Raw genomic sequence first — 10,854 nt, forward strand, 5'->3', positions numbered from 1 at the left:
AAAACATAAGATACGTGATTACATCGACGTTTGATATTTTCGATAAGCATAAATCTTGATCAATTACGTTAATTAATTTAAATATATTTTCTGATATCATTGTTATTAATATTTAGATAACATAATTTCGCTACCAACAAGCATGGAAACTTCTTTGGCCGATAATTGTGCTTCCGTCGGATTCTGTGAGATTTAGTATTAATGTTCTGCTGAGGATGGCTAAAATGTATAGCTGAAACGTTCGGAAATATCAAACGTCAATGTAATCTCGTATCTTATATTTTATAAAATATTTTTTTCTACAAATTTGCGCACTTCTTACCGCGCTGACTCCTATTTAGCCAAATTAAATTTTCTTCGTTTTATAAAAGTTTTCGTAAAAGAATAATTTTTATAAGAATGATAATTTTTATGAATCAAAACAATTTCGTGATCCAATTTTATTCTTTTATTAAAAAATAAAATAAAAACATTAAATTAAATATCGTAAATTATTTTCTGATTGAGACAAAAACAACTTATTTCTTGAATATTTATATCGCTGGCATATCACATTCATATTAAATTTGAAAAATATTAATTTTAAAACGATGAAAATTTATTATTTTATATATTTTTGCATTTTTGCAAACAATTTCTTTAATTTATAACAATATAACTAATTAATTATAAAATTAATATTACTGACATAAGCATTATCCCGTAACATTTATTAAGTCCTTATAAATATATATAAAATATCATACTATGGTCCCCCTTTGTTTAGGAATGATATTATAAATAAGTAAAAATACAGGGTCCGCCACCAAAATCCGGACAAATTTCAAATGAAATTTTCCGTTACATTGTGCCTCCGCCAGAGGATGTTAGCTTTTCGAGAAAGCTTGATGCTTCTAGTAAACAGTCATATTCTCAAAATGGTTGCGATGTTGAAACTAAGTGCGGAGTATAATCGAAGAGCTGCGATCATCAAAGGCCTTCGCGCTGGGCGCTCAGTAACAGAAATAATTCGATTTTTTGAATACCCGAAATCAATCGTTTATGACATTGTGGCTAAATTTACGGTTTTAGAATAGTTCAATGAAGGTTCCAGTATGCCAGCAAGGAAGAATCACTCAAAAAAACGCACCGTGAGGACACCCGCAGTCATTGAAAAGGCTCAAGCGCTGATTTCGGATGACCCAGGGCAATCGTTGCGAAAATTAGCATCGATTGTTGGTGTAAGCGAGTCAACAATGCGTCGAATTGCCGAGGAGGACCTTCGATACAAATTGTACACATTAAATATACAATAGATGCTCTCTGAAACTACCAGGACAAGGCGAGTTACTCGCGATCCAAGGAATTCTGGCCTCCCAACAGCCCAGATTTAAATCCTTTGGACTACTACATATGGAGCGTAGTTGAAGAAGATCACTAACAAGTCTCGGCATCCTAATGTGACGTCATTAAGGACCGCTATTGAGGCAGCATTCGTCGACATGGACAGCGCTACATTACAGCGTCCGTGCGAACGCTTCGGACCGAGAATAGAGGCCGTCGTTCAAGCTAATGGAAAATATATCGAATAATTATGCTCTATAGGGATCCCCCAAGTGCTACGTAAAAGGATTTTTTGTAATATTTAATTTTTCATTAAATACATTTTGTTTAAAGAAATTGTTCGATTTGTTCGGATTTTGGTGGCGGACCCTGTATGTATATATAAATATATACGTAGTATCTATAAATTTATATAAATATGTATCTGTAATATATATGTATATGTATATATATGTAAAATAAATATATCAATTACATATACATATAATTATAGTCATGGTATAGTCATGGTATCATTCTAGTATCGTGACAATAAATTTATTTCTTAAACAATAAGAATGTTAAAATATCCAAATAGTTTCCCTTGTATTTAAAAATATAGTTAATACTTATCTCTGCATGTACTATTTTGATATACTGTTTAATATTTTTTGTGCTTCTTGTTTGGCTTGTTGATCTTCATCATTCTTTGCAGGAAATTCAGCAGTTTTTTTAAAATACTTTATCGCATCTTCCTTACGATTCAATTTCAAATATGTCTTTCCCAGCATTAGTAAATTATGACTGTAAAAATTTGGATCAGTTTTTTCAGCAGCCTCGTGATACATCAGCGCTTCTTCAAAAGTCGAAGTTGGTGGTTCTCCAAATATAACAGATGCTATTTTTCGTTGATACCACGTCAGATTTGAAACCTCATAGCACCAGTTTCCCAGCATGTAAAGTAACGTTGCATCATTAGGGTTTAACTCTAATGCTCTCTAGAATTAATAATAATAATAATATAATAATAATAATAATAGTAATTTAAGATCATAGTGATAATTTGTGATCATTTTCATATATTTTTACATTATTTATAAAATAATATTTCATTATTTAAATTGCAAATTAATATACATAATTGAACTAATTATTTGTCAAATATCTTACCAGTATATGTTTCTTAATATTATATGATTCTTTTATATGTGCCTTTGTACCTTCCAAAATACTTTTCTTATTAAGGAATATAGACATCCATTTATGCAAAGCATAGTGATCTTCTTGAATATCAAGAGCCTTGCATAACAAATCATATCCCTCATAAGTTAACTTTTGTGCTTCAACATCACTGGCCATTTCAGACATTTTATAAATGGCTCTACTTAAACGCCATAAGATTTCAACATCCTTACTATTCTATGTAATATAAAATATATATTCTGGTTGTACATAAGTTGAATACAATATATATTAAGAAAAAATAGCCAATTAAGAGACAATATATATATGTATATATTATAATTGTGTAAATAAGTAAAAATATAAAAATACGTTGTATAAATTATAAAATATAATTACCTTATAATTTGAGAGAAGATTATATATATTCCTGTAGTCTCCCTGATCAAAAAGTGTATCTGCTTTAGCAAGAAGTTCGTTTGTTACAATCTGTGTCTTGTCTTCATTGTTGCTTTTTACAAATCCCCACATCCCCATTACAGTAAATGGTGACATTATTGTTAACTTCCTAAAAATTTGCATGTTGTTTTTCCTCTAGAAGAAATTATCTTTAATTTATTAATATTTAACTAAATTAATTATTATTGCCAATTTATTTTATATCTTGTATTTACCTTATAAGCTCTCTCTGGATGAATATTTTTATATAAAATAGCTCTTTGAAGATTTCTGTTGCAGTTTGTAATACGATATAATTTTTGCAGCAGCATATTTTGTACTTAAATTTTCGATATTAATTGGAGAATTTTTAGAGAAATGCTGTGATGAATTAGCAATAAACTGAAACTAAGGTTAACCTACAAATCAAGTTTAATTCGTAGGTTATATACACAGCTGTTATACATAACTATTTTAATCAGAATCATCAGAGTAGTTCACAATATTCTTCAAATATTTGTGTTGATCACAGATAACGTTACGCGTATAAATTTTTATATATGCATTTGTGTGTACTATCTACACTCTACAGCCTTGTACCAAATACACAAGTCAATACATTATGCAAGTGTACACACATGAATCGTCTGTGTGTATGGCCAACTATAATATAATATGTACCTATTACATACACATATTTATGTGTAATGTATACAGCAAAAGTGTACCCGAGATGAAAGTATAAGCACAGGTATAAGATGGATACTTCACAATTACACTTTTTTCTACATGATTTACATATATGTATATTAATAGAATCTACACACATAAATTTTAACAATTTAGATACGACGATTCTAAATTCAAAACTTTGCGTTCGAAATAAGAGATAAATTTTTTTATAAAAATAATATTAATGTTAATAACGTTATGTCAAATAATAGTAAACATTGAATAAATGTAACAGAGCTATAAAATATCAATAAACATAGTTATAAAAAAAATTACAAAAATATTTATACATACAAAATTTTATATATATAGATATATAAATAATTATAAAACCATTTTAATAAGAGATCAGCTAAATTTTAATACAAGTGAAATTATTTTCAGAATAAATAGACAGAATAAATGCGATGAATTAGATTTTTATTTGGAAGATACACAGGTATATTGATAGGATAGTTTAACGTAATCGAGATAAGGGAGGTTGGATGGATAGTGATTAAACACAAATGTACAAACGAAATACAATAAACAGTACGTTTCATCGGTGTGGTGCGTGGCTTATTGGCGGCGCAGTATAAGAAACATATTCTTTTTTCTCTCTCTCTCTCTTTTTCTCTCTCCTCTCCTCTCGTCTCCTGGGTCTATTTAATAATTGTACAATAAACTCGACTTATATGCTAAAGCCTCACACACTAATCGTTTTCTCCGTTTGAAAAATAATCGTTATGTTCCTTTCCTTTTTATAATAGAAAAAAAATCAGGTAATGTATTACATCGTAAACAAAGACATTGCACCGCAATCTCTTTCGCTTAGCCGTAGCTGTGTGAGCGTGATCATCGTGAAGAATTTTGGAATCACCCAGAAAAAGCAGGAGAAAGAGCGATAGCAATTTAAAGCATTATCACGATATATCTTTACAAGAAAAAAAAACGTCTTTTATAAATTTTATATCGCGTATCATTTACAGCTCCAAAATTATTGGCTTTTCGAGAAATTTTAGTTTGTCTCAAATGTAATGTCAGAAATATCGTTCGCAGTAGAAAGCATAGCTCAATATATCCTCTTTTTTTCTGGGGTATCTAAAATTCTTTTCTAAATGACGCAAGGACAAAGAGATGGTCGTGCCTATTATACACTTATATCATCTTAACATTATTTTAAATACGTTCTTGAAGTCTTTACATGAAATGTTTGTATGAGTTCTCGTTTTTTTGTGTTTTTTATAATAAAATTATTTTTCTAATCTTTGTTAATTAGCTGTTGTTGCCCTGTGAAACCTGCCTTCTGTCATAATATAATAATACTTGCACGGTAGGTTCACACTTCTGAATTTGGTTGATTTTATTTCATATATCACAATGTTATCTCTGCATTTTTTTATTAACATTAACCTTCTCCTCATAATTACAAACACCAAATTCAAATGTAATCTTTTGTTTGTTCAATGTCATATTTAAGAAATGTCCTAAGCCGCAAGTACCCGCAAATGCCAGCGCAAGATTTTTCGAATTTTCTTTCATGTCATACATAGCTCTATATGACACACATCAGATGCAAGTTACATTTTGTATGTAATTAATAAACTTTTATCTTCTCAATGTTACTTAAAATACACTGTGAATATGCAATAGATAAAAAAAAATGTAATACAGTTAAATCTGTACTACGAAAGCTAACTCTCACTTAATTCACTTAATCAATCTCTTTAATATCAAAGTTACTATATAGTGTATAATATTCTTAAGCATGCAATACTGCACGGTATCTACGTTGAAGTTTCATCTCATATTGCAAATGCATTATTTCGACTTAAGCTTTTTCATAAATAGACAGTTGAATCGTAATCGCAGAGCATCTCATAGTGTGTTTTACTGTGCATTTACACCAGCTATAATGTCCGTTTTTCTTTCTTATTGCGTATGAGGCTTGCCACGTGGTGCATATCCACGATTGCTTCCTCTTTGTCCTCGGAATTGTCCGCGACTAACGCGATCATTGCGCGTACCTCTTGATCCTCCGCCACTGCCACGTTTGAAGCCAGAATTGTATCCATTATTTCCTTCGTTGTTGCCCCAGGCACGCTGCTGATATCCATTTTGGTAGTTACTATCATTGCGATAATACGTTCCTGAAAAAATATTAATGCCGTATTTTTTAGCATCTTCGGAATTGAAAGATTTATTCAAAATACTGGGAGAATGTTTTATGGAAAAAGTTATGAAAACAATTTGATTTTAAATAATTTTTTACCTTGTCCTGCACGTCCATTTTGTTGATAATTTCCCCTGCCTCTGCTATTATAGCTATTAGCAGTCCCTCTTCTGCCGCCTCTTCCTCTGTACCCGCCACGTTGATCAGGCACCCAAGTCTGTTGAGATGTTTGTTGTGACGCTTGCTGGCAATCTTGGACAGATTGTTGCTGTTGGTCAGATTGATTCCAATCATTGGTCTCGGTCATCTGACACCAATCGATTGACTCATTTTGTTGTTCCAGTGATGGATCAGGGATTTCATTTTGACCATTCTCGATCTTTTCCTGGAAGATTCCATGTCACAATGAAAATTAATAGTGTATTATACATAATTTATTTCAAGACAAGAATGAAAGCCTCAAATACATAATCAAGAATTTTACCTCTGTAGATGCTTGAGCTTCTTGCTGATGCGTCTGCTCATTGAAGTTTTGCATTTGACCTTGCTGTGATAATTGTGCGGTATTTTGTTGCTGTTGTGATTGTTGAGGCTGATAACTAGCTGGATGTTGCGGACTATATTGCAGATTTGGCTGCTGATGAGAAGGTGGCATTGGAATCGGCGGTGGTGGATTGGGATTCGCGAAGCCAGGAATGTGCGACATATCCTGCGGTGGTGGATGTTGATATATAACCTGTTGAGGTACGCCCACAGGTGCATTTGCAAAGTTCTGATTCGTGAAGGTTTGTGAAGGAATAGGCGCATTGACTGTAGGAGGAATGTGTGATACAATGGGTGTTTGCGACGTAACATCTGAATCAAGTTCAGATTCCTGCAAGAAAAAAAAGTTAGGCGTGCCTATGACATCATTGATACGAGGCGCTGGTGGAGGTTGCTGTTGAGATTGCTGAGCTTGCTGTTGTTGTGGTTGAGGAACAAAAGTAGTGGCATTCGTATAATATGGGGTGTCAACTGGCGCAGCTGGATGAGGTGGTATTGGTTGTGGTACAACCGGTATGGGTCCCGAAACTTGACCAGTACCAGAAACAACGGGAAGCGTAGTAACTTGGACTGGAAAATTTGGAATAGGTATCATGGATTCCGGTGGAATGTGCCTGTCATTGCCGTTGCTGTATTCCTCGTTGACCTGTTCTTGAGCTGCTTGTGCATTAGTCTCCGCCACTGTTTCAGTGATCTATACATATATAAATCGATCAGATTATATAAGTATAACAGAATATAAATTCAATATCCTGATTTTATACCTCTTCAATTGGTGTTGCCTCCGAACATTCGTGAACTTGATCGAAATAACCGCACTGATTAATTTTCGTAATTATCTCTTTCAATTTATTGTAAGTAGTACCAATAACTTCACGTTGCTTTCCATCTACAATCGCAACATAATGCTCTGCTACTTTTTGTGCTTGTTGGACAAATGTCAAATCACTTTCTTCGCGCTGATGCTTTATCACTATCTCATTATATAAATTGTCTAGGTACTTGAATTCTTCCTCCGTCAGTTTTACAGCCCCATTCTTTCCATGAAAAAAGTCGTCTCTAACAGAATCAGTGTTTATGCTTATCAGGATATGCTGAGCAAGTAGCACTTCCTTTACCTATAATCGAAATCACATTTAAAAAAAAAAACATTTTGTATGATATATGTAAGAATGTATGATAATATTATCTTGAAATACTTTTGCAATGTCTTGTTGCATACGCTCAACAGCCTCTTTCCGTGCCAGTTTTTTTTGCTGTTTAACTGCATCATTGGCAATATTAACGATTTGCTTGTACAAGTCCCGCGTAATCTCCAGTGTTTGAAGCACTTCATCATATTTCGCCACTGCTGTTTTTTGGTCTGAATTTAATTCTCTTCCATTTTTTTGCAAGTCTCTATAAGACTCAAGCCTCCCCTAAATTAAAAAAATATATTTATAGACTCTTTTGATTCCTTTTGTGTGTATGTGTGTGTGAGAAAGAGAGAGAGAGAGAGAGAGAGAGAGAGAGAGAGAGAGAAAGAGAGAGAGAGAGAGAGAGAGAGAGAGAGAGGAAGAGAGAGAGAGAGAGAGAGAGAAAGAGAGAGAGAGAGAGAGAGGGATAACTAGTTATATTCAATATTTATATTATAAATTATAAAATTAGCATTATAATCATCACATAAGATCTGTTTTCAATAGTTGAACTAATATAACTTTTGGAACTTAAAGTAAAACAGATATATGTTTGATTTGGCTAAAGCAAAAAGAAAGTTCAGTGCAGTCTAGTATGGTGTATTCCTGTACATAATATATACTATATACAAGAATAAGAAAGATTGTGTTTACATTGAAACAAAGCATGGTTATAAATCAGTTAGAACATAATGCAAAATATAGCAATAGTTTAAATAATATCAAAGTTTATACTCTCGTTTTTAACATAAAAGATCACATTTTTAGAAATATTCCATGAATGCGTGATGAAACGTGCGACAAAACAGCGTCGACATTTGCAGCGATCAAACTGCAACTGGGAACCGGGAAACGCCGAACGTCGATCGTAGAAATTCCTCGTGGAATAGCAAGATTCCAATATAAATATAATCGTCGGTGAACGTTATTATCGGGCACATGCCAGCGTCCCGTCCCGCCAGTATTAAGCGTCATATATAAAGAAGTTTCGTGTACACGTAGACTGTACACCGCCATGATATGAGGTTGGCGACGATAAGTTGGCGTATCGGGAAACTCGAAATACTATTTGTTAGGCCGCGCATTGTAGAGGATTGCGGATTTTGATTCTCGATTCAGCGCTACGTGGATATAACGGTCTTGGCACGCCTTGCATGTACCCTTGAAAAATCGAGACGCGAGCACATGGCATAGCGGAAAATCATGGCGGACCGCGGTGAGAAAGCCACGACGACAGACAAATAGACTTTTGGCTGTAATTACGGTCTGGATGGTCGCGGTGTTGTATTTACCTTACGCTTCTCGAGATTCCGAATCTTGTGCTCGATTACAACGATCGCTTGGCGTAACGGATCCACGGTCTCCGTAGAGGCCTGTTTTTCTAGTTTGGGGTTGGCAGAAGGCATCCTTCACGGGCAACAAACACGAACTGGCTGGGATTCGGAATGGTAACCAACGTTGAACGCTTGAACCAAGTTACGAGAGAAAGAGGGGGTAAATGGAACGACAGAATGGCGGGCCGGACGTTTCCGAAATGTTGAAGATTCGCATGCGCGACATATCCTTTGTCCAGATCATGGTATAATAATGGCGAATTCGATTGGATTGCACCATGAAGGAAGATATAAGGAGACTCCACTCGGTCTCGCCAGTCTACAAGACATGAACCCATTTTAGGTTTCGAGTTCCGTTTCCGATTCTCGACACTCGCAGCGCTCGTGAATTTAGTAGTGCTGCGCATAATGAGTGCGAGTAAGAGAAATGATCATTTCTCTTACTCGCACTCATCAGAATCGGAAGCTGAACTCGAAACCTAAAATGGGTCCACTTTTATTTTACGGAGTGGAGTCTCCTTATATCTTACTTCCTGGATTGCACCAGTGCAGTGTGATTGCACCAGTTCATTTTTTTTCCTTTTCCCTTTTCCTAGAAAGAAAAGGAAGAAAGATGAACTCAGGTGCACTCAGTGCGCACTAGTGCATCCAATCGAATTCGCCATAAGAGAGGTATAGCAAGGCGCATGCAGGGGAAGGGGGAAAATTGATTGACCAACCACAACGCTGTAAGTTTTTGAGGCGCCAATTCAAATGTCTGTATGTACTCAGGTAGATGGAAACAAATAAATCTTATTACAAATAGCCTTGAATTATTTAGTTAATATGTCAAAACTGATGAAATATATATATATATATATGTAATGCATGTGTGTATGTGGATAGAGTATACGCTATTTCGTTTCAATAAAATTATTGGATACTCTCCAACTATCCTTTTACTGCAGAGATGAGTTATCTTGATAAAAAAGTTATTGGTACGCGTTAGAAGAAATAAAATAATTAGAGAAACATGAAAAATGACGTTTTTCACAAAAAATCATAACTTAGTCAATTTTCAATACTTTTATCTAAAAATTGAACCTGTACCTCTTGAAATATGGATCTTTAAGATAAAAAATACTGTAATAGTGCAACTTTTAAAAAGGTATTTATTTGGGAATCTGAAGTGGGGTCTTCCAGTACCCCGGGGGCGCTTTAAGGGTTAATAATAAATTCTGAAATAAATGTAATTTCTATATATACATATATATTCAAAAGTATATATCATTAATTACATTATTAAAATACAAAATCTCTTATAATTATGTATGTACATATGAATAAAAATGCACAATATTTGAGGTTAGAATATAGGTCTTTGATATACATTTATTACATATATAAGTATGCGTATTTTTGAATAACAAATTGATAAAATGGTAAACTTAACTTACTGATGATTTAGAGTCTGAGCACAAGCACTGCCGTAACATTTTACGACTTAAGTAATAGACGTAAATAACGCACAAGCTTTGGCGTATCGGCGTATGACGTGTTTATGTACATTATTGCCATATCTTTCGATAGCGTGCATAAACACGTCATACGCCGATACGCCAAAGCTTGTGCGTTATTTACGTCTACAACCACAGATGTCTATACTATACTAGATCGCTAACTTCGTCAAAAACAGTCGAAAGGACTGAAGCCGGCCGGATCTCCGGTTTCGGCCATGATGGGAACAAAAAGATGGCGACGGTACGTGTGTAGTAGTGCGTATATGAGTATCCTGCGTGTGTGTTAGTGCGTATGTGTGACATCAGCCGGCAGCCACACGTGTCAGAAGTAGGAGTTTCCAGAAATACCGACGGCACAGCCAAATTTTTTAAACGCACATCACTTGCGCCTGGTCTTTCCAAAAAATGTATATGTACAAAATGGGTGCTACAGATTAAATCATTCTTCTTTGGAACAAAGTCTCCTCCGATGGCCACACGTGTGTCGATTTTTCTAC

General features: G+C 34.3%; 2 protein-coding genes across 2 annotated transcripts; both read right to left on the reverse strand.

Annotated features, from left to right (window-relative positions):
* Nucleotides 1-1,909: 1,909 nt before the first annotated feature.
* Nucleotides 1,910-3,254, reverse strand: LOC108782243 (regulator of microtubule dynamics protein 1). The gene is made up of 4 exons (XM_018550462.1): nt 3,159-3,254; nt 2,884-3,078; nt 2,473-2,721; nt 1,910-2,300 (listed from the first exon to the last, which is right to left on the reverse strand). The coding sequence occupies exons 1-4, from the start codon at nt 3,252-3,254 to the stop codon at nt 1,947-1,949; spliced, it is 894 nt and encodes a 297-aa protein (XP_018405964.1). The 3' UTR covers nt 1,910-1,946.
* Nucleotides 3,255-5,365: 2,111 nt separating this feature from the next.
* On the reverse strand, nt 5,366-8,979 carry Capr (caprin family member). Its single transcript, XM_018550461.1, has 6 exons — nt 8,817-8,979; nt 7,549-7,767; nt 7,114-7,467; nt 6,291-7,043; nt 5,906-6,191; nt 5,366-5,783 (listed from the first exon to the last, which is right to left on the reverse strand). Exons 1-6 carry the CDS (start codon nt 8,928-8,930, stop codon nt 5,566-5,568), a joined length of 1,944 nt encoding a protein of 647 aa, XP_018405963.1. The 5' UTR covers nt 8,931-8,979; the 3' UTR covers nt 5,366-5,565.
* Nucleotides 8,980-10,854: the final 1,875 nt, after the last annotated feature.

Source organism: Cyphomyrmex costatus, unplaced genomic scaffold (assembly GCF_001594065.2).
Source record: "Cyphomyrmex costatus isolate MS0001 unplaced genomic scaffold, Ccosl1.0 scaffold974, whole genome shotgun sequence".
Taxonomy (NCBI): Eukaryota; Metazoa; Arthropoda; class Insecta; order Hymenoptera; family Formicidae; genus Cyphomyrmex; species Cyphomyrmex costatus.

What these genes read in the sequence shown, in the direction of transcription:
- LOC108782243 (XM_018550462.1), bottom strand. Translation starts at nt 3,254, where the DNA reads ATGCTGCTGCAAAAATTATATCGTATTACAAACTGCAACAGAAATCTT. An exon ending in ATCCAGAGAGAGCTTATAAG is followed by an intron (nt 3,079 to 3,158) that starts GTAAATACAAGA and finishes AATTTCTTCTAG; the next exon opens with AGGAAAAACAACATGCAAAT. An exon ending in ATATTAAGAAACATATACTG is followed by an intron (nt 2,301 to 2,472) that starts GTAAGATATTTG and finishes TATTAATTCTAG; the next exon opens with AGAGCATTAGAGTTAAACCC.
- Capr (XM_018550461.1), bottom strand. Translation starts at nt 8,930, where the DNA reads ATGCCTTCTGCCAACCCCAAACTAGAAAAACAGGCCTCTACGGAGACC. An exon ending in GGAATCTCGAGAAGCGTAAG is followed by an intron (nt 7,768 to 8,816) that starts GTAAATACAACA and finishes TTTTTAATTTAG; the next exon opens with GGGAGGCTTGAGTCTTATAG. An exon ending in TGCAACAAGACATTGCAAAA is followed by an intron (nt 7,468 to 7,548) that starts GTATTTCAAGAT and finishes TTTCGATTATAG; the next exon opens with GTAAAGGAAGTGCTACTTGC.